At 49.8% G+C, this 25,411-nt stretch overlaps 7 protein-coding genes across 7 annotated transcripts; 4 read left to right on the top strand and 3 right to left on the bottom strand.

Annotated features, from left to right (window-relative positions):
- Positions 1–6,482: 6,482 nt before the first annotated feature.
- SLS55_003251 (uncharacterized protein) lies at positions 6,483–8,790 on the bottom strand (the record flags this gene model as incomplete). The annotated part of the gene is made up of 2 exons (XM_066774729.1): positions 6,483–8,581; positions 8,694–8,790. The coding sequence occupies 2 exons, from the start codon at positions 8,788–8,790 to the stop codon at positions 6,483–6,485; spliced, it is 2,196 nt and encodes a 731-aa protein (XP_066634848.1).
- Positions 8,791–9,850: 1,060 nt separating this feature from the next.
- SLS55_003250 (uncharacterized protein) lies at positions 9,851–12,091 on the top strand (the record flags this gene model as incomplete). The annotated part of the gene is made up of 5 exons (XM_066774728.1): positions 9,851–10,009; positions 10,448–10,873; positions 10,921–11,022; positions 11,070–11,255; positions 11,309–12,091. 5 exons carry the CDS (start codon positions 9,851–9,853, stop codon positions 12,089–12,091), a joined length of 1,656 nt encoding a protein of 551 aa, XP_066634847.1.
- Positions 12,092–12,701: 610 nt separating this feature from the next.
- On the bottom strand, positions 12,702–17,926 carry REV3 (DNA polymerase zeta; the record flags this gene model as incomplete). The annotated part of the gene is made up of 2 exons (XM_066774727.1): positions 12,702–17,641; positions 17,689–17,926. 2 exons carry the CDS (start codon positions 17,924–17,926, stop codon positions 12,702–12,704), a joined length of 5,178 nt encoding a protein of 1,725 aa, XP_066634846.1.
- Positions 17,927–18,272: 346 nt separating this feature from the next.
- SLU7 (mRNA splicing protein) lies at positions 18,273–19,718 on the top strand (the record flags this gene model as incomplete). Its single annotated transcript, XM_066774726.1, has 1 exon — positions 18,273–19,718. One exon carries the CDS (start codon positions 18,273–18,275, stop codon positions 19,716–19,718), a length of 1,446 nt encoding a protein of 481 aa, XP_066634845.1.
- Positions 19,719–20,418: 700 nt separating this feature from the next.
- On the top strand, positions 20,419–21,468 carry SLS55_003247 (uncharacterized protein; the record flags this gene model as incomplete). Its single annotated transcript, XM_066774725.1, has 1 exon — positions 20,419–21,468. The coding sequence occupies one exon, from the start codon at positions 20,419–20,421 to the stop codon at positions 21,466–21,468; it is 1,050 nt and encodes a 349-aa protein (XP_066634844.1).
- A 559-nt stretch (positions 21,469–22,027) lies between these two features.
- On the bottom strand, positions 22,028–22,753 carry SLS55_003246 (uncharacterized protein; the record flags this gene model as incomplete). The annotated part of the gene is made up of 1 exon (XM_066774724.1): positions 22,028–22,753. One exon carries the CDS (start codon positions 22,751–22,753, stop codon positions 22,028–22,030), a length of 726 nt encoding a protein of 241 aa, XP_066634843.1.
- Positions 22,754–22,946: 193 nt separating this feature from the next.
- On the top strand, positions 22,947–23,556 carry SLS55_003245 (uncharacterized protein; the record flags this gene model as incomplete). Its single annotated transcript, XM_066774723.1, has 2 exons — positions 22,947–23,013; positions 23,063–23,556. 2 exons carry the CDS (start codon positions 22,947–22,949, stop codon positions 23,554–23,556), a joined length of 561 nt encoding a protein of 186 aa, XP_066634842.1.
- Between the last annotated feature and the right edge of the window lie 1,855 nt (positions 23,557–25,411).

Genomic DNA, 25,411 nt, shown 5'->3' with positions numbered 1-25,411 from the left:
TAGAAGAGTTCGTATTAGATAGAGATCGGCTATTTATCTTTCGATTCTAGTAGACTCTTACCCGTTAGCTTAGTTTAAAATATAAGCTATTAACCATAGTATATTCGTAAACGAACGGATAAACGAAACGAACTAACTAGACGCTCGAATAGTATCTTCGCTATTATCTTAACTACGTATAGAATAACTAGATTAAACTACTACTTCTTACCTAATTCGCGTATAATAGCTCTAAGATATCTACGACTTAAAAATTACCGTTCTATACTAACTATAGGTACGAACTAATAGCTTACTAGAAACTAATACTAAGCGAATTTCTTGCCTAGAAAGAAATTTTTAAAGTAGACTAGCTAAAGGTACTCTATAAATAGCTTAGTCTCGATATCGAATATAACGGATTTTTAATATCTCGCTATTATAATAGACGGCACTAGAAGGCATCGAAGCTAAAAGAGGGGGATAAAGTCTATCTTCTTAAAAAAAATATTAGAATAAGGCGTTTAAATAATAAACTAGACTTTAAGAAGATAGGGCTATTTAAAATCGATAAATAGATAGAAAAGATTAATTTCCGCCTTAAATTACTAGAAATAATACGGATATACCCGGTTTTCTATATCGCCCTTCTTAAACCCGCATTAGAAAACGCTATAATAGTCTAATAAACGAAAGAAATAGTACTAAAAAACCCGAACGCCGATAAAAATAAAGACTAGATCGTAGAAAAGATTTTCGATAGCGGCTACGTTAATAGTTAGTTTAAATACCTTCTATAATAGAAAGAAAACTAGAATAACATCTAGAAATTATCGAAAAACTACGACGGCTATAAAGAACTTATTATAGAATTCTATTATCGAAACCCTAAACGTTCTATACCGGTACCTCGCTTAAGAGAAAGGCCTCGAAATTAAATAAAGATATAGCCCGCGTCTAGTTAACCGGCTCGAACGACTTCGGCGGCGCAGTAGAATTTAAAAAGCTAGTAGAATCTATATTAGTATTAGCTAAGAAATCGCTACGTAAACGCTTCGGCGATCGCTTCTTCTTAGTATTCTTAGAGTTAACCGAATCTCTTAAAGATATAATAGCCTCGGCACGCTTTAGTTTCTCTAAAGACTTAAAGCTCTCGCGAATTATTTAAGAACGACGAGACTAAAGAAAGCGCTACTATTTTCGTAAACGAAGAAGCTTCTCTAAGATAATATTCTTCTTTATAGTAAGGCGAGCCTACTCGCGATCTAGAAAATCTACTATAACTAGTTAGTAACGTAAAGAAACCTAAAGAAATACTTACGACGAAAAATACCCCGCGTAGCTATATTATAACTAGTACGACGAGCATCTAAATATATAGTATAGATAGAAAGATTCTTCTATAATACTACGCACTTAGACTCGTATAATAAGTAATTCGTATAAGAAATTATCTCGACCCTACGAAGAAAAATCTCGTCTAATAACTTCTAATAGCGAAGGATAATACGATTTACCTTACGAGGCCGTAAGTTAGTAGCGAAATTAGAAGTAGAATGTTTTTTTAGAAGATATAACGAAGACTTATAAAAAGAAAAGAAACTATTAAGATAACGAAAAATATATACGACTAGTAAATCTTTAGATCGAAGATTCTTAAGATAGAGAATAGTATTACGAACTCTAGAGTATAAGGGCTTTATAACTTTAAGAGCTAAAAGCCCGTACGAAAGAAAGTACCGTAAGAGCTAATAAGCCTTACGAACGGTAGAGTCGTATAGATAAGAATCCCGTATAGAAAGAACGAACGTAGAGAAACTTAGCGCCTATAGAACTAAGCTTAGATAGTAGCTAAAGCCCGTATAGAAAGAACGCCCATAGAAGATCTAAGAAGAATAGAAGACTATACGTAACGAAAAGACCGCGTAGAAAGTAAAGCCGTAGAAACTCGATAATCTAGTTAAATTATAGTTTCGTAAGAAATATAGAAACTAGAAAGTAGAAAACGGGCGCGAGGGTACGAACGTAAGTAAGATAGTTATTACGACTGCTTAGTAGCGATAGAAGTCGAAAGTCGAAATATCGAAAATTATTCGAAGTATCGAGGTTACGTACGACCTACTAGTACCCTCTACTAAGGGCACGTCTTATAATACTCTTAATAAATAGTATTAAATAATAATATTCTTAAGAAAGGGCATACTAGATTATAACTAGCTTTTCTATAGTATATAGACGTACTTTCTTAGCTAGTATCTTAACCCTTCGTAGTTAACTTAAGTTCTAAATTTAAACCCTATTAATTTAGAGGTAACCGGCTTACTATACATCGCATAATTACGTAATATCTTTTTAACTAATTATTATTATCTCTCTCTTATCTCTTTAAGGTAAACTCTTCGGTTTAATCTATCTACTAAGCGACTCCGAAGCTTAGTAAAAAAAGCCTATCGTTATAGCTACGAGTAGTTTTTAAAATTTCGACTTTCGACTTCTATTACTACTAAGCGGTCGTAATAACCGCCTTACTTACGTTCGTATCTTCGCGCCTATTTTCTACTTTCTAGATCCCGTATTTCTTACGAGACTATAATTTAACTAGATTATCGAGTCTCTACGGCTTTACTTTCTACGCGGTCTTTTCGTTACGTATAGTCTTTTATTCTTCTTAAATCTTCTATAGGCGTTCTTTTCGTATAAACTTTAGCTACTATCTAAGCTTAGTCTCGTAGGCGCTAAGTTTTTCTACGCCTATTCTTCTCGTACGGGATTTTTATCTATACGGCTTTATTATTCGTAGAGCTTATTAGTTCTTATAGTACTTTCTTTTATACGGGCTTTTAGCCCTTAGAGTTATAAAGCCCTTATACCCTAGGGTTTGTAACATCTACGAGTCTTAGCGAAGAATTAGAGAGAATTATAAATATCTTAAGTAAGAAAAAAAGACTATCGTACTAGTTAAAAAAGTAGATTAATCTAAAAGACTTAATATCGCGATAACTATTTTCTTTAATACTTAAAAAAAAGACTAAGCGAGAATAACTAACGATAGTAAAGAAAGTTAATAGACGATAGTAAAGAAAACTAGCTAAGAAAGTAAAGAACTTAATAAGTTATTAAAGATTATAAGAAGTAGATTTTAGAGTAACTAAAGATATATTATAGCGAAAACGAAGAAGAGGTCTTTAAAATAAAAAAAGAGAAGTAGTAAAACTCTAAGAACTACTAGCCGCTTAAGTAGAAGTAGCTAAAAGTTAGCTAAATAGAGAAAGACTAATATAGTAGATATTAATCGTACGGTTATAAATAGATAGAGAGAAGTATCTATTAAAATAATTTAAAAAAGAGTAATATTCGTCTAGACTTCTTTACTCTATTTAATAACTTTATTATTTTACTACCGTAATTTAATATACGGGACTTACTATATATTTACTAGCGGTAGATAATACGATATACTAAGTATAGCTTTACTTACTAGCGGCTTAAGTAGAACGATAGCGATAATAACCGTAACGAATAGTATTAAAGCTAATACTATATTAATCTTATTTAGGGCGAAACTAAAAGCGAGACGAAAGTATACGTTTAACTTTATTATTAAAAAGAATATATCTTAAAGCGACTAGCTTACGACGTCTAAAAAAAGCGAATCTATTTTAGATAATAATAAGTAAGCGAACGATACTAGTAGTTTTAGAGCGAAGACTAGTAAAGCCGTAAGCGCTAAACTAAGTACTAAAAAGAGAAAGTAACTAATTACTTTTAGTACTATAAATAATAGTAGTCTAAATAAGAAGACTTCTTTAGCGAAAAAGCTAAGAATAACTAAGCCTAGACTATTAAAATATATATTAAAAGTTAGCGAGTATAGCGAGACGCGTATCGAGCTCGATAAGTTAGCTAAAATAGTAGAGAATAAGTAGAGAGTAAAGACCGTACGCTATAAAAGCGTAAATAATAAAAATATAAATCTAGTATAAGCGACTTCTTTTTTAAAGTAAAAAGCTCTAAGAATTCTCTATAAAAAAGTAAAGAACTTAAAAAACTTCTTATAAAGAAAAGATCGTAAATAAGTAGCTCTTTTTAAACTTACTAGACGAGATAATCGTAAGATATATAATTTAAGTAAAGTTAACTTTATTTAAACTTAGCTAAAAAGTACTTAGAGTAAATAACGCGACGTATATAAAATTAATATATAATTAGCGAAACGTAAATAAACTATACGTAAAGAATTTTAATAACTTTATAAAAAATAGACGGTTTTAAGAGAGAAAGAGATTCTTCTAAAAAAAATAGACTAAAATTTTTTTTACGAAGTTTAGAGCGCTCGCTACGAGCTTTAAGAATACTCTTAGCTAAAAGAATAAGAACGTACTAGCGCTAAAAGAAATAATAGTTATTAAGGCTATTAATCGGGCCTTAAGTAGTAAGATTATAGCTAAAAATATTAAATACGAGCGTTTAGAGAGTAACTTAAAGAATACTATTAAGGTCGTACGCGAGAAGATCGCGAAGAAGCTAAAAGACCTTAAAAGAATTAAGAAAGTAAAGATAACTATAACTTAATAGTATTAAAAGATTAAGACGCTTAAGAAGTAGCTATTTATAAATACTAAGATTTTATAGTCGCGCGTTATAGATCTAAAGAAACGCCTTTAATAGATACTATTTTACTATCTATTTAAGATCTAAAAGTAGCTAAAGTCTATCTAAGCTTTATTTAAAATCGACTCTATTAATTTAAAGACGAGCGAGAGTCTTATATAGAAATATAAACCGCTTAAAGATCTTATACTTTAAATTAAGCGCGTCTAAAAAGCGGCTACTAAAAGATAGACCTCGTCGAATAATAAGTATAATAAGTAGAATCTTAATATTAATAGTATCGGCGAAGTAGAGACGAAGTACGACTAAAAGCGAGTAATTAACGATATTAAGCTATCTCTTATAAATAATACTTAAGCACGTCGAAAGTATATAAATACTAGGCGAGAACGGACTTAAATTAGCTTAATATACTATCTTAATAAAAAGAAGTTACTCTACGAAGAAGTAGCTAAAAGTACTACGAATAATAGCTAAGAAAGAACCGACTATAGAGTTTTTTTTCTTACGAAAGTAGAGCTTTAAAAGTAGTTTTTTTAGAAGTTTATCTTTTTTTTTAGAGGAGTAGTAGCTTTACTGCTATAGAGGCCGTAGAGCTAGAAGAGTTCTCTCCGGTCACGGCACCTATAGCGGGTGCTAAAGGAGGGGGGGGCCTCTATTAGCCCGTGCGTTCTCTTTCTTAGCAGTAGTAGCAGTAGCAGGTGCCTTCCGCATAGCAGGAGTTACTAGGGTAGATAGAGCTCCTCCTATAGAGAAGCTAGCTAGCATTATCCATCATCTTCTCCTCTCTTATTCAGTGCCCCGCTCTCAACGCATCTAGAGGATTGTCGAGTGAGATAGACATTATCACATTATTGTAGCAGAGAGCACCGAACCTCTCAATTGGCCATCCGGGGAAACAAACATTCCCTCAGACCACCACAGGGCCTATGAATCGGAGATGAACCAAGTGAGACTCGGGAGCACAAGTCAATGTTACAGATAGCATGACTAGAACAAAATCAAAACAGTTTCCCCATGCCGCACATAAAAGCCTAATCAAACTACATATCAAGCTTATGTTCGTACACGTGCGAAACAAAACGAAGAAGTACAGCTTGTTTAGTGCAAAACTCTTGTCGGACTGAGTCCCTCGCATGGACTGTGGTGAAATATCCCGTCTCTCAGCACATGCATTCAACGGTTTCTGATTGGGTGGGCAACATCGCCAGCAAGATCCGAATCCGAGTCCACCGTGCTATGAACAGATGAACGGCAAGCAAAGCGTCCGCGCGCTCAGTGAGCGGCCCACTGCACCCAAGGCCGCCTCAATCCACACCGTAATGTGCACTTCCGTGGGATTCCACTTCAGTATTCGCTTGATTGAGCCCGACTTCGAAGGGAGGATGGGTGTCTGTAGGGTGAGATTATGGGCCGCAACATGACGGTACACATCCCAGCCCTGTTCCCGAGCCAATCGTATTCCGAGCTATACTCTGGCGCATTCCCAGTGATGGAAGCTAAGCAGTGCTCTTGGGTTGCTATGCTGTTCTGGAGCAACCGGGCCGGCGTGCAAATGTTGAAGCCAGAGCAATAGTTTTACTCGAGTGTTCTCAGGGTGTGGTCGTCCTTCTCAGCAGTTACTCGTGATTGTGAGGAGCTGAAATAGGTATTTGGGCGTGGCAGTTGTAACCTCCAGGAAACGTCGTGTCGGAGACACCGCTTCCAGCATCGCAGGCGATGACAACTTGTCGTTGCAGAAATCTGACACCATCTAACGGGACGTGATTGGGGTGCAGTACCAATCTGTCTGATACCACTGTCATGGTGTGCGAAGGCCGTAGATGTTACAACCGGTTGCAAGGAACTGCGGTCGGTGTGATAGTGCTTACGCAATACCCACATCAAGCTTTTCAAGTTCCCCGTCTCTCTCTGAACTCAGTCGTGACAACATTTCTCCCTTTGACGACCTGCATATCGTGGTAAAAGTCGGCTAGGCGGCCCTTGTAAATCTTCATGACCTCATTGAAGCGCGTAGCGAATTTCTCCCTATCCTCGACTGAATTGAACTGCAGCTTGACCCAGCGTAAATCCTTAACCAAAAAAGGATCTGGCGATACCGGGGGCTGTGAAGTACCCAAAGCAGCGACGTTCCAGGACTTGAGGCCGTGTTTAGAGGTGATGCGGCGGGCTGGCAAAGGTCCTTTGTGGTGTTCGATCACAGACACCGTGCATCGAGTTCTGGGGCGACGGCAATCACAGGTCTGGGTGTTGATGAAAATGCCCTCGTCCATATCGACCGATAGGAAAGATAGATGACCGCCTTTTTTCGGTTCCAGAAATAAGATTAACTTGGGCACTTCTGGCTTGTCCATTCGGATGGCGATGGTTCCCAAGCCGGTATCCATCCGTGAAAGCTTCGTTCCAGTGAAGATAGTGCTCGAGACACTGCCTTCGGTAATGGAAGAAGGGGCCATTGAGAGCCTTGAGTCTCGCCTCCATTTCTCGATCAACCCCTGACTTGGCGGGGATGCCGAAATCTTGGAAAGGCGTCTCTCCGGAGGCTCCTCTTGTCTGGAAACAGGCATGATCGGATCCATTGGACTAGTTGTACTGCTTTGGCTGCTTTGTTCTTCAGATGGTTGTTGAACCAGCCGCTTCTTCTGCCAGATCTGCACTTTTCCTTTTTCCTTACTCATTGTGCCACCCAGTGAGAATCGTGTTGAGTTGTGACGTTCGACTTCCAGGTCGCCAAGGTAGAAGACAGTCTTGTACCCAGTGATGATTTCCTGGAACTTAAGAAGATCGCTCAGCTTGCCAAAAGATGGGGATATGCCATTTGCGGATTCCTTGTCGCTCTTGAACTTAACGTTAAGGACGGTGCTTGCGGAGCTCGGAGAGGCGTAAATGGGGATCAAGTGAGCCTTGTCGAGATACGCGTCGAAACGATGCACGTCGTTGAATTCTCTGTTCCCAGTCGTAGAGGTCGCAATGTCTTGGATCTGGATGGTGCCGTCGACGTTCTGGAGCACTCGCAGCTTGTGGGTGCTCATGCCCCTTTCTGAAGGTAGGGTGACGTTCAATAGCTCGGTCAGAAAAACGCTTTCGTCGCCGGTCATATCCTGTCCATCGTCATCTTCTTCAGTTCCCCAAATCTGGAACTCGTTGTCCGGAAGGCGAAGAATAGTGTCCATGTCGGGCTCGGGGGCGAGTGATTGCTCCCAGCGATCACACACTATTGTGAGCCGATAGTTCGCCCGGTCCACGTAGCGCTGCCAGAGAGAACCATCGCTGAGTTCGTTGTATTCAGTACTCCTCTTGATTCTGCTCATGATCCAGAGGCACTTCATCAAATTTAGATACTTGTCCGTCTCTGAGGTCGAATTGGCATCCTGGAAACAGCGTAAGAAAGCATCCATGCCAGGCTGTAAGGGAAACTTGTCGAGTTCTTGACATTCTGGGCGGTCTTGGACAAGGGCACGGTTCAGCCTCAAGGCCAGGTCTTCTGGGACGTTCAGCGAGCGAGCGAGCATCCTGCGTTCTTCAGTAGCAGCGTCTGTGGCTGGGCCAGTGAGGATGCCCTTGATCTCCTTCAACTCGATCATGACCTCGTCATGGAGGTCAAGGATAAGACACCGGATGTCGGCCAGCATTTTCATCTCAAGCGGCTTGAGGAGCATGAGGATCTTGGCATTGTGGAAGGCCAGACGGTCGCGCAGCTTTGTGACCTCAGGCTCGATCTCGAGGTTCCATACGATGTTGAGGACGAAGTTGCGGCTATCGTGACGGAACTTGGACTTGTCCCGCAGCAGCCGCTCGCACTCGGCGAGAGTTTTGGCATAGTTGCCTACGATCTGGTCCAGAGACTTGGTGTCGAGCAGGGTGTTGTCATCAAAAGGCTGCAGGCGACTGCGCTGCAGCTGGCTGTAGGCGTTCTCGGTGACGGACTTGATCTGATCAAGGTTCTTGCCGAGATTCTGAATAGTGAGGCCAAACTCGATGTACTGCTTGTCTGAGGAGGCAGGACGTGTCAGTGAAAAGGCAGTTGCAGCGCCGCCGGCCGGGTGGGGAAAGAGCCGGCCGGTGCACGCAGCGTTCCCCAACACCCAACACCATTCACTCACGCGCATTCTTCGCCTTGCTGAAGCCAGCCTCCCACAGCCGATACGCCAACTGGATCGTCTGCGCAAGCGCGCTAACGGCCTGCAGAGTTTCGAACATGGCGAGCGCAGGTGGGAGCGTACCTCGCGCACGTCAGAGGTCGACCTGGCTGCTGATAACCACCCGCGAGCCCGTCCGCAGCCTGCCGGAATGTGAGGCGACAGCGAAGTGCGCGACTGGACCGCGCTGCAGGCAGCTGCTCAGCCGCATCCCGCGACCTAGCTGCCGCTGCACTGCCCGCCTGGCTGATAAACTCGCGCCTGTCCCCTCTCGCTTGGCTGTCGCTAGGGGTGCGATCGGGTACAGGGTAATTACCCTGGTAGTACTAGTACCGGGTAATTACCCAGAGGCCTGTCGGAGTACCCGGTACTACTAGTTATCGGCTTATCGGGGCCCGCCTAATCTGGGTGGTAGCCCGCAAATCTGCGATTATCGTGGCCTGTTGGGTGACGATCTTATAGTGTTGAATGCTATTATTTATGGTTTATAGTGTTAATATAATCTTGCCGCCCATTCTTCTATTATTTACTGCTCTGCCGCTTATATAAGCTATCCTGGGGAACCTACTACTATTGCTATAAGAGCGACTGCTATGAGGACTATTAAATTTCTATGTGGGCAGCGCTAATCCTATTGCGAAAGTACCCAGATCCAGTAATACTGGTAATTACTCCGGTACTGGTATTACCCGACCTCGAGGCAAAGTACTGGTATTACCGCACCCCTAGCTGTCGCACACCGGTGGCCGGGTCGGGTAAGGCTCTCACCCATTCCGTGAGGCCGCCCCGGCCTTTGACGCCTCCGCTCGGTCCCGCAGCCCTTTTGAGCACAGTCTCTGGATTCCCCAGACCCGGCTGGCTGCACAACAGCAGTTCCGTGTGACTCGCTTAAGCCATTTCTCAGCTTGTGTGACCTCTCCGCGCTCCTGCGCTCCTGCGGGTGAGCTGGGCGTCCGACTCATGCCTGCATTAGCGAGCATGTCGCCCTGGCTAGGCAGACTTGCTGCTCAGCCTCGCCAGAATGCGAGATCAGTTAAGATATCGCTCATGCCAACAGCCTCGTGCTATCGTGCCGCTGATGTTGGCAGACGTCAACCTCTGCTCGACTTTAATCCCTCACCATGGCCGTAGACGAGGAGACCAACGCCGAGGCACGCTCTGTGGGAGGGAGCATCGAACTGGACCTTGAGGATCGCCTGTACCTTGAGGCCCAGAGAGATCCCGAACGCATTGCCAACAAGTTTTCTAGCGGCCCCCAGCGCCTGGGTTTCTGGTCGATAGTATGCATCATAATCAACAGGATGATGGGTACCACTCCATTGCGAAAGAGCCCAGTAACGCCAGTCTCTGACTCTATCTAGGCAGCGGCATCTTCAAAACGCCAACAACCCTACTGAGAGGGACACAAAGCGTCGGAGTGTCTCTCATGTTCTGGTTTTGCGGTGCTCTCGCAACGTTTGCAGGCGCCATGGTGTTCATCGAGTTCGGCCTGACCACACCACGATACCTTATCGACGGTCGCAAGGAGGCTGTGCCACGGAATGGAGGGGAGCTTGTATACCTCCAATATCTTTTGTCAGTCTCCCACTTGGTTCTGTTGCCAACCAATTGCCTCCTTTCTCCCCGCCTTTGCGTTTTGCCCAGCCCGTTCCCCTCAACACTTCTGTCTCTTCGCATCTCCGCATGGAAAATTGGGCTGACCATACCCTAGTAAGAAGCCAAAGTACCTCATTACATGCGTCTATGGAGTTCTCTTCATCGTAATTGGCAACATGGCTGGTAACTCGATAGCCTTTGGAGACTACATACTGAGAGCAGCTGGCCACGAGAATCCTGACAGGGCTTCAGTCCGCGGAATCGCCCTCGGCATCATCACCTTCACATGCCTCTTTCACGGTACATGGAGAAAGGGCGGCATTTGGCTGAACAACATCTTCGCTGCGCTTAAAGTTGCCACTCTCTGCTTCATTATTGTCGTTGGATTCTGCGCTCTTGGGGGAGTCTTCGGCGACAATGCGAACAAGGCGGCCGCGAATTTTGCCACCGACAGATCGTTCAGCAATACATCCCACTCATCATATGGATACGCGGAGGGATTTCTCGCAGTCATCTTTGCATACACTGGGTTCAGTCAGTCAAATTATGTGAGTAAGCCGGTATCTGGCTTGCGACTGGTACTGATGTCCGCCAGATCCTCAGCGAGATTGATCAGCCACGTAAAAAATTTCGCAAGGGTGTTCTAACCGCAGTGGGCACAATGTGTGTACTCTACATGCTGGTCAATGTAGCCTACGTGAGTGCGGATTCATCTTTTTTATGCTTGTAAACTAACAAACACAGTTTATTGTTGTTGATAAGACCGATGATAGGCTGGGAGAGTCAGACGTGTCTACGCTCTTTTTCAGGAACACATTTGGAGTTGGAGCAGCCCCGAGAGTTCTCAATGCCTTCATGGCCATCTCTGGTCTCGGTAACATCATCGTTATGACCTTCACCGCGGCCCGTGTCAAACAGGAGATAGCCAAGGTATGTCCCCGCTTTGATCTTGCCCGAGAATACTTTGCTTATAATCACTTTAGGAAGGTATTTTACCTTGGCCGAAATTCTTCGGTCAGAGCAGCAATATTTTCGGCCGCACTTCGAACCGCCTGCTCGGCCGGCCAGTCAAAGATGCGGAATCCATTGAAGCCACACCGGTCGGCGCGTTGACGTTACATTGGGCCTTCTCCGTCCTCCTAATACTCGCCACTTGGGGCCAATCCACGGAGAACGCATATAGCGTCCTTACACTTCTCTATTCGTACTGCATTGGTTCGTTCCTCAACACAGTGCTTGCTCTGGGCATGTTGTACCTTCGACTGTGCTCCCCACGGCGCAGTAGTCGTCGCAGAAACCGCCCCAACAACGACAAGGACGAAGACTCGATGCATAGCCAGGGTGCCCAGCATGCCGGCTGGAGGGCGAAATCACCTTTCAACCATTACATTTCGACAACGTGCGCCTTCGTCTTTTTCATCGCGAACCTCTATCCGCTCATTGGTAACTGGATTCCCCCGTCAAAGATAAACGAGACCTCCTCTGGACCTTCGTTGCAGGACCTCGTTCCCGATTATCCCTGGTACCTCGTACCTGCTGTCGGCTGGGCACTCATTGGCTGTGGCGTGCTGTACTGGGGTGCCTTCGTGTTCCTCGTCCCGCAGATCGGATACCGCAAAGGCAAGGAGTTTGTTGTCGAGAGGGAGCCGTTCTTCCACATTGAGCATGGGTATCATGTGCAGTGGCATGAGATTGTGAGCTTCAACTGGGTGGTGAAGGGCGCGAGAGGTGGGTCTGAGAGCGACGACGGATATGATTCTGATTAACGAACGGTGAAGACGGGCGGACAGTTGATGAACGAAAGTTTGTTCCTTGCAGAGCCGAACTTGCCGTTTGATGTATATTTCATTTTCAGATAACCCCTTGGTTGTTTTTTTGGGCCTTTGAGCGAAATCCACGTCGAACGACATATCACGCATCGAACTTGTGGAGTAGTGTTCAATTTAGCATTTTAGCCAACGGATCAAAGCTGCGATATACTTTATTCAAGCACAAGGAGGATGAATGACTACTAATAAGATGCCACAGCATGACGATTCCGTCCGGACTGCCACACGAGGAGAAAAGTACCATTTCCCATTACCGATGAGTTGTACCCAATTCCTCTTTCCATCTCCCTGACCAAGCCAACTACCATGACAGGCGTCTTAATAATTTTCAAGATTGCCCCTCCCAAGTCCATTCCCTCCGTCCTCTCCCAGTCTAGCAACTAGACAACCTCCTTGAACCCCCATCATATCGCCTTGTTTCGGCGTACGTTCAGGAAGCCGAGGTACAGCTGCGGCGCTCTCCGGACGGATACTCGTAAGTAAACCCGAAAGGCTACCTACCCCACGCCACGCTCCAGCCAGCTTCAAGGAAACCTCGCGGCTCCTACTACCAATCGAGCCCCTCCTCCCTCTCCTCCAACGCCCTCGCTACGTCCTCCACCCCGCCCCTCGCCACCCGCAGCTCCGAATTGGCCTTCACGCGCGAGTAGAAGACGGGACAGTCGCGGCTGTCGCAGCGGACCTCTTCCCCGAAGGCGACGTTGCCCTCGCAGCTGCGGCAGACGGCGTCGATGTCGCGGGCGCGGCGCTCGGCGCGCATCTGGCGGGTGCGTAGATCCAACAGTGCGGTGTGGGGGCGGGCGAGGCAGGCGGCGCAGAGGGGGATATGTTTCTGCTGCTGTTGTTTCTGTTGCTGCTGTCGCCGCGACGAGGGCCGGGGTGGCTCGAGTTTCGTGCGGCAGATGAAGCAGGAGCTGGAGCGCATGTAGTTCTCGAGCGTCTTCTTGACGGCCCCCCCGCCGCCGCCAGCAGCGTTTAATCCGGCGGCGACGTTGCGCACGCGCTGCACCTTGGGCATCTCGTCGTACCAGGCGCGCACGTTGGCGCCGACGAGGTTGAAGATGCGCTCGAGCGGGGGGATCAGGTTCTTGGAGATGTAATACTCGGCGTCTAGCTCGAGCTGGTCGTCGGCGAGCAGGCGCTCGGGGTCGACGCAGCGGTCGACGAGGCGGGCGCCGGGCGCCCCCGTGACGACGACGTACGGCAGGCGCTCGCCGTACTGCGGCTCGGCGCGGTGGTCGGCCAGCATGCGCTTGGTGGCGATGAGGGCGCCGGGCGGGCCGGGCCCCTTGTCGGCGTAGGTGCCCAGCTTGACCTCGCGGGCGAAGAGGAAGTCCTGGATGCTGACGCGGCCGTCCATGATCTTGCGGCACTGCGCCTGGAAGTAACGCTTCACCTGGCTGAGGTCCTGCGTGCGGAAGAGCAGCTTGAGCGCCGTCTCCTCGATCTTCTGCTCCGCTGGCGTGCCGTCCCGGCGCACCGTCTCGATGCCCTTGGCGTCGAACTCGGGCTCTTGCTGCTGCCGCGACTCGTACTTGAAACCGACGTAGCGCTTCTTGGCCAGGAGGACGCAGGGATGGTAGACCTTTTCGAACTTGAGCTTGACGGGGCGCGGGTTGCGTTCGGTGACGGCGGCGGCAATCTTCTCGCCGATGTTAAAGGCCTCCTCGCGCGTGCGGCCGGGCAGGTGCACAAAGATGGAGTCGGTATCGCCGTATACCACCTCGGCGCCCCACTCGGAGACGCTGTGGATGAGTGCGACGGCCTTTTCGAGCGTCTCGCGGCCGGTCTGCACGATGCTGTCGGCGATCTCGGAGCACGGCATGCGACCGCTAAACGAGGCAGACGTGTAGCCATACGTGACATTGGCAATGAGCTTGAGTGCCAGTTGCCAGTTGTTCAGTAGCTGCTGCAGCGTCCTGTCGTCCTTATCCACCTTCATCCCGCTCTTAACCATGACACGCGTCTCGAGGATCTCGCCCAGCATCTTCGCCAGCAGCGACTTGCGCATCTCCGGCCGCACGTACATGATGCCGTTGGGAGCGACGTTGACGAAGTCCTTGACGAGCTCGAGCAGCCCTGGTTCGCGCTTGAAATCCGTGAAGCCCATCTTGTTCTGCCCGCGCCAGCCGACGATTCGGCCGAGGAAGGTCGAGTAGCAGTAATTGTACGCTATCATCACCGATGGGTAGAGAGATTGGAAATCCAAGACCAACACGGGGCTATTATAGAACGCACTTTGCGGTTCCATGACCAGAGGCAAACACTCGAGTGCGTTTTGCTGACCAACTTGTCTACGTGACGGGGACGGCAGAAGGAAGTTCTCGGGCTTTGCGATCCGGAACATAAGAGACTCAACCTTGAACTGAGATCCTCGGGAAATGACAGAGAAGAAGTCGACACCTAAAAGACGTGCTTGTTCGCTTGTACGCGGTATTATCTCATTGGCGTCCAGAATGTCGATGTTCAACTGGACTCTTGACAGGAAGTGATCAAGTACCTTCGCCAAATCGCGAGGTTTGCCGCTTTGATACCACTTGGTCAAGTCCTGGTGTGTGAAGTGCGGAATCCTTTTGTGAAGAAGGTGGAATACCACGTTTTCCATGGTGTATTGCAGTAGATTCAACTCTCCTCGCATGGCGCGCCAGATATTGATCATGTGCCTGCCAGTGACTCGGATGGTAGACGTATGAGTGAAGCCCCACCGATCAGCCTCCTTTCCGAAACGACCGTGGGATTGAGATTTCATGCGCGAGAACTCGTCGCAGAGGTTGTACTCATACTTCAGTCGAGCGCGTTCGATGACATATCCCCAAGAGCTGTTGTGCACCTCGTAACCGGTGAGGATGTCTGGATCGAACTCTCGCACAATATCCACCATCTTGTTGAGAAGATCGAGCTCGTCCTCCTCGTACTGTACCTCCAGGCTAAGGGTTTGGGCCATTCTTTTGGCAATTCCATTTGCATGTGACAATGCCATAACGCCAAGGTATACGCCCTCGTCTTCGTCTTCGTCGGTTTGGACGCACCAGAAGATACATGCAATCTCGTCTAACGCGGGATCGGGGAGAAGAGTTCCACGGGAGTTGACATGTACTTCGAGGCTCATGATGCTCATATACTGTGTCTCGTGCTTCACACTCGTCGACTTTTGTTTTTGCGAGAACTTAAAGCCGTGTCTGTTCCTCTGAGTGGGTCCCTCGATTTGTGAGATGTGCGCCTTGGCCCTCAGCTTCTTTTGCTCCTCCGCAACCAGATCCACGTCCACATCTCCGGTGTCAGCAGTAGCTCCTTCGCCCTTTTCTTCTTTGACCCATTGTTTAACCTCAGCATAAGTTGGAGGCATGGTGGCGAACTCCCAGTTTAACAGGGAACACTTCATGCTTCTTCGTCGATGCCTGGCGTCCTCTTTGGCTTTGTCTATGACAACACCAGGCTTCTCTCCGAAATTTGCAGGGGAAAGGCCGTTTGGATCGAACGGTGGTAAAAACGGAACAGTGTTGCTCTCAAGCTTGAACTCTCGTCCAGCATACTCACGAGGCCGATCTGGCACGTCTCGTTCATCGCTGTAATAGGCACTTTGATATATCACAGGTGGTAAGCCATATTCGAGCATCGTGGTAGACACCGTCTCTGCGGTTGGTGGGAGCTGAGCAAAGCAGAGAACGGTAGTACCACTTTGGACAAAGGATCCGGCTCGGAGTTGTTCCGCCATTTGCATAGCTTGTGATGAAAACGCCGCATCACTTGATGCTGTGGTAACATCTGGCTTTCCATTGCTCCATGGGGTGTAAAGTGAATGCTCTCCTTCGTCTGGCAACGATGATTTTGAAGGTGTGTGAGGCGACTTTTGAGAGTTGGACCACCCACTGCGTTGGCTCAAGCGCAGAGCTGTCTCAGGATCGTGGGGACTCTTGACGACAGGGAATGAGAGGGTGTTGGGTCCGTGCGATCCCTGAGCCTTGATGCTGCCCTGGGAAGATTGACTCGCGAGCATATCCTGACCGGGGGTCTTCCGAGGACTCGCCAGATCGTCAACTTTGTCATTGAATGCAACGCGCTTTGACGAAAACGTCGATTCATTTGGTGGGAATTTAATAGGAGAGCTATTCGGATTTGCTCGATCATTTGCTTCGTTGGAGCGTTCTCCAGAGCTGTGCAGCTTTCGACGCTTTGCGGGACTTGCTGCTATCGACATTGTGCCACGCTTTTGGCCTGGTTGGTCAAGAAAGTCTTCAAGGAAATCTTCGTGAAAACTACCGTACTCATCTTCCGAGTCGAACATGCCCTGCTCTTCATCACTGAACGTGGACGGTCCTGCAGGGTTCTTGGGATCCTGAAACTGTTTTCCATAGTGATTTCCATCAGGACGAGCTTCATCTTTGTCGGTGTCCTGTTTATCATGCTCTCCTCCTGCTTTGATACCCACGCCATTTGCTTGCTCTGTTGTTTGAGGCAATGCGGTCTTCCGGGTGTACTCCTCATCGGAGTCGTACATGGCATCCTGGACTTGTGTAGCACTCTCCTCATCTACAAGCGGCGGAGGCGCGCCAACGGCTCGATGATGGAAAGCGGGTTTTTGAGTTGCTTGAAAAATTTCCAATGGCTCCGGGAAAAGATCCTCGACACTTTCAAGGACAGTTTTGATCTCCAATTCTCGGGCGGTAGGTTTGAGAAAATGATCAAATCCAATATCACTGTCATGATTCACCTTCCTCTCGTCTTCTACAAGTTTTGCCATGATCTCTCGATATTCCTCTTCATGAATCCAGCCACCGTCCCTAGTATCTCGTGGGTCTGCGGACATGGTCACTAGAACCTCGGGAGGAAATGGGCTACTGCTAGGGTCCGTAAGACCCGTCTTACGTTTCCGTCTGATGGTTTCGTCCCTCCACAGCCCGGCCATGGAGTGCACATATTTCTCGTCAGGTGCAAGATGGTTGAATCGTTCCTGGAAATCGTGATGAATAGCCCTCGGATGGATCTCCTTTCGATTCAGAATATCATGCACGCATATGTCCACTTCGATAGAGCAGTGGCTTTGGCGTGGGAGGCTGTCCGGGTCGGAAATCCACCCGGGTGCTATTGAACGATCGTGCCACCTGTGCGCCTGGTTGTTCATTTCCAAGGAGTCCGGCACTGGATCGCGGAATTTTACTTCAGCGCAATCGATGTACGCGCATCCATACAAGTTGTAGTCGCACATCCACTGTAGTAGGTACTGTAGGTGGCTCTCGTAGGGCTGCATGACCTTGGCCAGAATAGTGCCTTGTTGCAACAAGTCGGCCAGCCGAGTCATGTTCAGGGGATTCAGCATGTATACTTTAAGGAAGTATTTGTATCCAACGTGATATCCAAAGAAGGGGACGCCTTTGACGAGACTAATGTGGGCGACAAAGTTGGTTTTTCCGTCATACGCATTTCGGCGATAGCTGACGGCAAGCGCGTGATCGATGGAGATGCGCAGGCTCTGGACATACGCGTCGACTGGAAGTGTAAGCGTGAATCTGGTCAGCGAGACCGCTCATGCTTACCGGCATCCTGTTCCAAGCTCCCATCGTACTCTAGGTAGAGGTATGGTAATGCGCCGTGGATATGGGCGCAAACCTTCCGGCCCGTTTCGGTGGCGCCGAAAGCGCGAATGACAGGGACTTGGTATGCATCGTGTCGCTGGGACGGCAAACCCAACTCGCGGTGCAGCTTCGGATCAAATTCTGTGGGAGTAGCCTGGTAGTGGTCGACACAATTCAGGCGAAAGCGGAAAACGTCCATTACGGCCGGGGCCAACTGAATGATAAAGTGAAAGAAAAGCTGCGGAGATTTTGGAGCATGATGCGCGAGGAGTTCGCGGTCAGGTCGTCCGTGGAACGCGCGGCACAGGGCAGTGAGAAGCGGAAGAGGGCGCGTTGTGTGTTTGTGTTGGTTGGCTGGAAGGAGCGAAGGCTGGGAGCGAGTTGACGTGCCTTTGACGCGCCAGAAAAGCCCGCGCGAGTCAGGCAACGGCGAACCGCGGCCTGTCGCCGTCGCCGTCGCATCGCGCCCGTCCACGACTTCCAACCTCCGCTCGCCGCACCTTCACCACCGCGCCTGTCACTCCGTCGCCCACTGGTCGCCCACCATGCCGCCCGGACAGCCCCGCAAGCCCGAGGCTACGAACAAGGAACGCAACGAGTACATCCCCAGTTTCATCGCCAAGAAACCCTTCTATATCACCGACGACACCGAAGACTCCTCGGCCACCTCCAACAATGATTACCTCGAGCATCAGCGTCTCCAGAAGTCCGCTGCCGATACTAGCCAGTCAAAATGGTACGATCGTGGCAAGAAGTCCGGTCCGGCCGCTACGAAGTTCCGCAAGGGCGCCTGCGAAAACTGTGGCGCCATGACCCACAAGGCCAAGGACTGCTTGAGCCGCCCGCGCAAGGCTGGCGCAAGATGGACCGGCAAGAACATCGAGGCTGATGAGGTTGTGCAAGATGTCAAGCTAGGCTGGGACGCCAAACGAGACCGTTGGAATGGCTACGATCCGTCGGAGTACGATGCCGTCATCGAGGAATACAACGAGCTGGAGGAAATCAGGCGGAAGATGAAGGGTGAGGACAAGAACGATGGCGACGAGGACGAGGATGCCGAAGAAGAGGGTGCCAAATACGAAGCTGAAGCCGACATGGGCCGGAAACAGCCAACATCTACCCGGAATCTGCGCATTCGTGAAGACACGGCCAAATACCTGCTCAATCTCGACCTGGACTCGGCCAAATACGACCCCAAGACGAGATCCATGGTTGACAGTGGCGCCACCGCAGACAAGACTGCGGCTCTGGTAGCGGAGGAGGGCTTCATGAGAGCTTCGGGCGATGCAGCAGAATTTGAAAGGGCCCAAAAACTTGCTTGGGAGTCACAACAGAGAGGCGACAGAAACCAGCTTCATCTGCAGGCCAACCCCACATCTGGCGAGTTCTTGAGAAAGAAGGAGCAGGAAGAATCAGATGCCAAGCGCGCAGCAAAGAAGAAGGAGTTGCTGGCGAAGTATGGTGGCTCGGAGCATTTGCAAGATGCCCCTATGAAGAGTGCGACTGTTCTCGAAAACGAGAAGTTCGTCGAGTACGACGAAAAGGGGCGGATCAAGGGCCTACCGAAGGTGAAGGCCAAATCCAAATACCCGGAGGATGTCTTTATCAACAATCACATGTCCGTCTGGGGCAGTTGGTGGTCAAATTTCCAATGGGGATACGCATGCTGTCACTCTACAGTCAAGAACAGTTACTGTACTGGCGAGGCGGGCAAGCGGGCTTTCGAGGAGGCAGAGCGCCGCAGAACCGGCGCAGAGGTGGACGAAGTCCCAAGGGAGATAGCATGGAGGCAGGAAGAAAACCTGGAAGAACACGTGCCGAACGCCGTGGATAAGGACGAAAAGGCGAAGGAGGATGCCAAGTCTAAGAAGAGAACGCTGGCGGAAATGACAGACACGGTCACGGAGGAAGAGATGGAGGAGTACAGACGGAAAAAGCAATCCGCAGATGACCCCATGTCGAAGCTGCTTGGGAAGGACGAGCTGCTTTAGTGATGGAGTGATCGGTAAGGAGTTTGGCGTTTCTCGGATCGGCCTGCATTGCTTTGGGCGCATTCCTGGTTGATGGCTTGCAGGTCAGCGAAAAGTTGGCACATAAGCTTCTACGTAGAGCTTTGAAATGTAAAGATATCCCGCCGCACAGCTTTCAAGGGTCACGCTGTTAGCCTCATGCGAGATGCTCCATACAGGCAGACTCTGCACGGACATGCAGCTGGCGCGACGACGACGCCGCAACCCTGGTCATCGGGATAGGCTTCTCCGAATTATTTCTCTTTTCCGACCTGCCCCCAGCTCTGATGCTGCAGCAAGCTCATGTAGGACGTCAAACTGGACCAGGTACGCAAGCGGCGCCCCACGGCCGAGTCATGGCAGCTCCTGGCAACAGCTTTCCCCGCATCCCACTTGCAGGGTCCCCGCCACATGGCCCCTCCAGACCTAGCGCATGAACCATCAGACGAGCCTCTCCGCACCAGCTTCCGCCTCAGCCCGTCGTCATGATGCTTCCCCCGCACATCCTGTCACCCAATACCGACGGCTTCAATACGATCGCCACGCCTGCCTTGCGGGCGCTTCTTAAATACCATGACGTCCCCTCCACCGCCAGCTGTCTGCCTCTGCCCTTTCTCCCAACTATTCCCACACCCCTCGCAATCAATTGCTTACCACATTTGTTGCTCGCTATTCCACCAAGATGGCTGAGCTCGACCCCCAATCAGGCTCCCAGGACCCTGTGGACCCCGCGCAGGCCCAGGGCGCGCAAATACCGCTCCCGGCCTTCGCCATCCCAGATTTCCCGCCCGAGGCAAAGGAGCTCAAAGCGCTGACGCTGACGTCGGACATTAAAATCGACGAATATCCCAAGCAGCTGGAGAGCTTCACGCCTATCCCAGCGTTGCCGCAGGGTGTCCAAAGCCTGACCCTGGAGCTCTTCTCGCTAGGCTACCCGGCAGGCTTCCTGTCGGCGCTGGCGGAGGCGCTCCCTCACGTGCGCAGCTTCGACGCGTACAGCCAGCTACTGTGCGGCATCACGGCAGAGGCACAGGAGGATGCTGTCACCTTCTTCGACAAGCTGCGCGACCTGCGCGCCATCCAGCTGCTCGACGTCTTTGCGCGCCCCGGCTTCTTCCAGACGGTCGGCGAGAAGCTAACGGCGCGGGCGCGGGACCAGCGTCTTATGTTCCTGCAGTTCAACTACACTTTCCGCCACGAGGACGAGGACTTCCTCCGCCGCATACCAGCGGAGGAACTGCCAGCGTTTGTCAACCCGAGCCTCGTCATGTGCAGCTTCAATGTCGCTGCGCCCGACAACACCGATGACCCTGAGGATCCGACCAACGTGAGCGAGGAGGGCGAGGTGCAACAGAAGCCCGAGGGCGTCATGGCCTTCCACAAGAGCCACGCAAACCACCTCGTCTACACACTGACCGATGAGAAGACGGCGCCAACGGCGCTGCGCGCGCTGAACACCACGCTCTACACCTTCACCGTCGATGACCTGGAGACGGTCCTCCAGAAGCACACCGGCTTACTGATGATTAGCGTGACGCTGGAAATCGAGCCGACCGAGATGTGCAAGAATCGCTTGCTGGAGGCTCTTAGGCATTGCCCGGAGATTGAACGCGTCGAAATTGTGGGCAACCCGACGCTGGAGTTTTCGATGGCCGTAAGTTCCTTCCTACCAGCTATAACCCTCCTCTTCAAGGTTTTGATTACTAATTGGTCGGGGTCCCCATCCAGGTAATGAACCCTCGCCGCAAAGCTCTCGACCACACCTTCCCATCGGCGGACGACATGCGCAAGTTGGAGGAAAGCTGCCCGAAGCTGACACATTTCTCGGCAACCATTCTGCGGACGACTTCGAGTGGTCATGTGGAATGGTCGAAGGAGGGCGGGTCGTGGCAGGGCGGCATCACCACGCCAGCGCTGCCCGACGATGGGACGGCGGACATGCCGCCGGCCCTGGTGGCAACGTTGCAGCAGCAGACTACCGTCTGACATGCGTACTTGGAATTGAGCAATTGCTGGCGCTTGCATTTTAGTGATGATGTAAGTACGAGTCTAGGGGAGTAGGGTGTTCTCACTGTGATGTTTCCATCTTTTCAGCTGCTCATTGGATCAGAGAAGTCTGTAAGCTGTAACTGACTAAGGGTGGTATGACTGTTCGTCTCTCTTTTGTGCTAAATGTTTTTTACCTTGTTAGAATGAAGATGGACATTCGCAATCGTGCAACGAACATGGCCGACCAAGCTAGCCACAGTGATAATCGAATATTCGAAATGTATCCTGAGAACAATGGTCTTCTATTTGGTATCTAAATAATGTAGATAGTCCTCTTCGTTGTTCATCTCGTCTACACCGGCGGTTCGAAGTCTCTCGGACAAATTCTGGGCGAACAACCTGGCGACCTCCTCGACCGTCTTCCCAACAACGCCCTCGGACTCGAAGCTAGTAGTCCTTTTGCCTTCGAGTCCGCAAGCAACGATCCTGTCGAACCACTTGAGGTCGGTGTTGACGTTCAGGCCAATGCCGTGGCTGGTGATGTTCCGTCGCATGTGCAGGCCGAGCGCGCATATCTTCTTGTCCGGGGTGGTCCACACGCCCGTGTGCTCGGTGGTCGTGGCCTTGATGCCATAGGCAGCACAAGTCTGGATGACGGTCTTCTCGAGCACGCAAACATAGTCGCGCGGGGTGATGCGATGCCTTTTCAGGTCGATGATGGGGTAGGCAACCAGCTGGCCGGGGCCGTGGAACGTGGTTTGGCCTCCGCGCAGGGCTTCGACAAAGTCGGCCTCGCCATTGGCGCGGAGGTAGTCCTGCTGCTTGGCATCGACGGTGCCGACCTCTCTGCGGCCGCAAGTGTAGACGGGGTGGAATTCGGCAGTGATGATGGTAGGGTTGGGCGGAGGTAGATCAGGCCGGGCCTTCGCGGCTAGATATCTCGCCACGGCTTGGTCCTGCAGCGCGGCAACCCGCCGATACGGCCATATCCTCTGCGGACGGGAGAGATGGAGGTGGCCCAGACGCATGTTTGATGGAGGTCGCGCGGTGTTGACTGGGTCGAAGAATGGTGTCGTCACAGCGGATGGTCCGTGCGAAAATTTCACTCGGTCGCGTCCACCCGACCGCGTCGCACCCCGCCCAAGCGCATCTTCCGCGACTGCTTCGCTTGACCCCGGAACTTCTAGGCTTCCTCTTGATATTCTCGTAAGCCACACTGCGATGGCTGACGGGAAGCCCGTACCTACCGGGGCTTCGGCCCCGGCGAAGCTGCCGCGCTTCCCAGCTCGTACGCATCCACCACCTTCCACCCTGACGATGACGCTAATCGAAGGTAGATGCCGACGTCCAGAAGCGCCCACTGATGCACCCGCCCATTCCCTCGCCCTACAAAAGCAGTGACACGCCCAAGATTGTCTACGTCAGCGCCAAAACGCCCTTCATATCAGCTGTCAAGCGCGTGCGAAGCTTGCTCAAGGAGGCCGACAAGCGGGCGACTCAAAGTGTCCTTTCTCAAAAGAAGCACAAACAGCGCGGAGATCCCATCATTGCTGCTGCTCAGGCTTCGATCAATCGGGACACTCCTTCGGAGGGAGTGACAATCAAGGCGACGGGCAAGGCTATTGAGAAGGCCACCGAGCTGGCTTGGTTCTTCCAACAACAGGAAGACTGCCGTGTCACTCTGCGCACTGGTACTGTCGATGCCATAGATGATGTTGTTGAGAAACCAAGCGCGAAGCGCAAGAGACCGGACAACGAAGATGACGACGAGCTCCCAGAGACCAGGATGAGAAAGACGAGCTTGTTGGAGGTGATTGTCACTCTTCGTTGAATCATTCAGGCTGCCTTCACCTGATTGCTATGCTATCTGCCACGCTTGTGGAGATATCGGCGGCGCGTCTGGTCGCTACCATCTCTGCCGCAAACAGGAAGAGCAAGAGAGGCCCGGAAGTCCACAGGCTCCGTTCCACGGTACGTGGGTTTTTGTACAAAGTTCTTTGTACGCACGGCTGACCCGCTTCCAGTGTTGACTATTCAGACCTGTTGCAATGCCGTGCAGCTTACTCTACTCGGAAACTGCCACCATATAGGAGGCTTTGGCATGGCTATAGAATGCTCTCTCGCCTCTGTTTAGCGGTCGGCGAACTGTCTCACCTCAAAGCAATGAGTCGGGAGTTGCACTGGGTCACAGTGATTGGAAGCTGCTTATTGCACCCAGGAGTGAGGGCATGTCGCCATAGTGACTACAAAGCTGTAATTTCGGGTGAGTGCTATGTACGCAGTGGAGTGAGTGCTCAGTCCGCTCAAATCTTCAGACTGTGTCAACGTACACTCTCTTCAAAGCCTCTTTAAAGTGGACCCAATAGCAACAATCACAATTGATGACGATCAAGGTGGTTCATTGGACTCGTGATAGCGTTGATGCCCTATGACTGACGGCGCCATTGAACGTGGGTGATCAAAAGTCTGGCTGACAAGAATATCAACCAGGCGAGACATCGAGGGCTGGTACCCGCCTATGTAGGTCGCGTCATACATTGTTTTGCCTACTGGTGGCTACTTCCAAGCATGTTAAAAACTCCGTGCTATCGTTCAGCCTGTCGGATGTGGCCGAAACGTCGGCAGCTTCCACGATAGAGCCGCCAAGTATGTTGATATAAACAGGCTTTGGCATTTCCAATACTATACCGTTCTCCACAAGATGAGCGGCTACAACTTTGTCTATGTAATAGCAGGTAGCAAAGCATTTGATATCAAGCAGCCAGATTCTTCGGTCACAAGTGCCCCTTTGGCTTGTCTGTTGAAAAGAGTATATAGCTTTTTCGCATGGGAGTTACTATCGTTGGCATTACGATCTCCCGCAACAGTGAGTCATTCACAGCTGTTGTTGCTTCTGCTAGACTTTCGGTTTGTTTAGAGTGGATGAATGAGGATGGATTTTACTCCACGTCTTGCTCCTTCCTCAGGTGACTTGATTTGGAAAGTTCGTTAGCAAACGATGATCGGCTGCAGGGCAAGTGGTGACACAGTTCGCTTCCATCAGCTTTAGGATGAGCCCTTTTGTTACTCAGTTGGGGTTCGGGTGAAGCCAGAGCAGTGCAGTGCAAGAATGAATATCACCTGAGGTGGAAATGCTGTGGCCAGGCTGCTGTGGCCCGGTGGTGCGAGTTCTTTCCGTTCGTCTCCAATATGGAAGTCATTTATGGGGAACAAAAAGCATAGTTTGCACGGCAAAGTTGGATAGCATATTGTGTGTTGGTTGACGTGACGTGGTGAAAGCGCATCGGGGGTTGGATAGATAAGGAGCTGCAAAAGTTGGACATGTCTGGAGGCTCCACGGTGGGTGCGGGCCGACATTTGAGAGTTGCTCTCTGTACGAACAAACGCTGTGGGTGGGTGCCTTAGGTTGCCTCTGTGTCGGTGTTTGGCATCCGCATATCTCTTTGGATCTCTTCATTCTGTGAAGAAATGTTGAAGAAATGTTGTGTATTGACAGCCAAGCAGCGCCAGAGTGGATGGTAGACAGTGAAAAAAGTAGGGTATATATTGTAGTTCAGCGAATGCAATTTTCCATACAGCTCCTGGCTGTCGAATGACTTACTTCGTACGCAGTTGGACCACTCCGTGGCTGACACGACGCGTTAGCGGAGGGACGACCTCAATCAAGCTGTTGCTAGAGGTCAGAA

Source organism: Diplodia seriata (genome assembly GCF_021436955.1).
Source record: "Diplodia seriata strain FDS-637 chromosome Unknown scaffold_3, whole genome shotgun sequence".
Classification (NCBI taxonomy): domain Eukaryota; kingdom Fungi; phylum Ascomycota; class Dothideomycetes; order Botryosphaeriales; family Botryosphaeriaceae; genus Diplodia; species Diplodia seriata.
The sequence above is the reverse complement of the archived record's forward strand: the minus strand, read 5'-3'. Positions and strand labels throughout refer to the sequence as shown.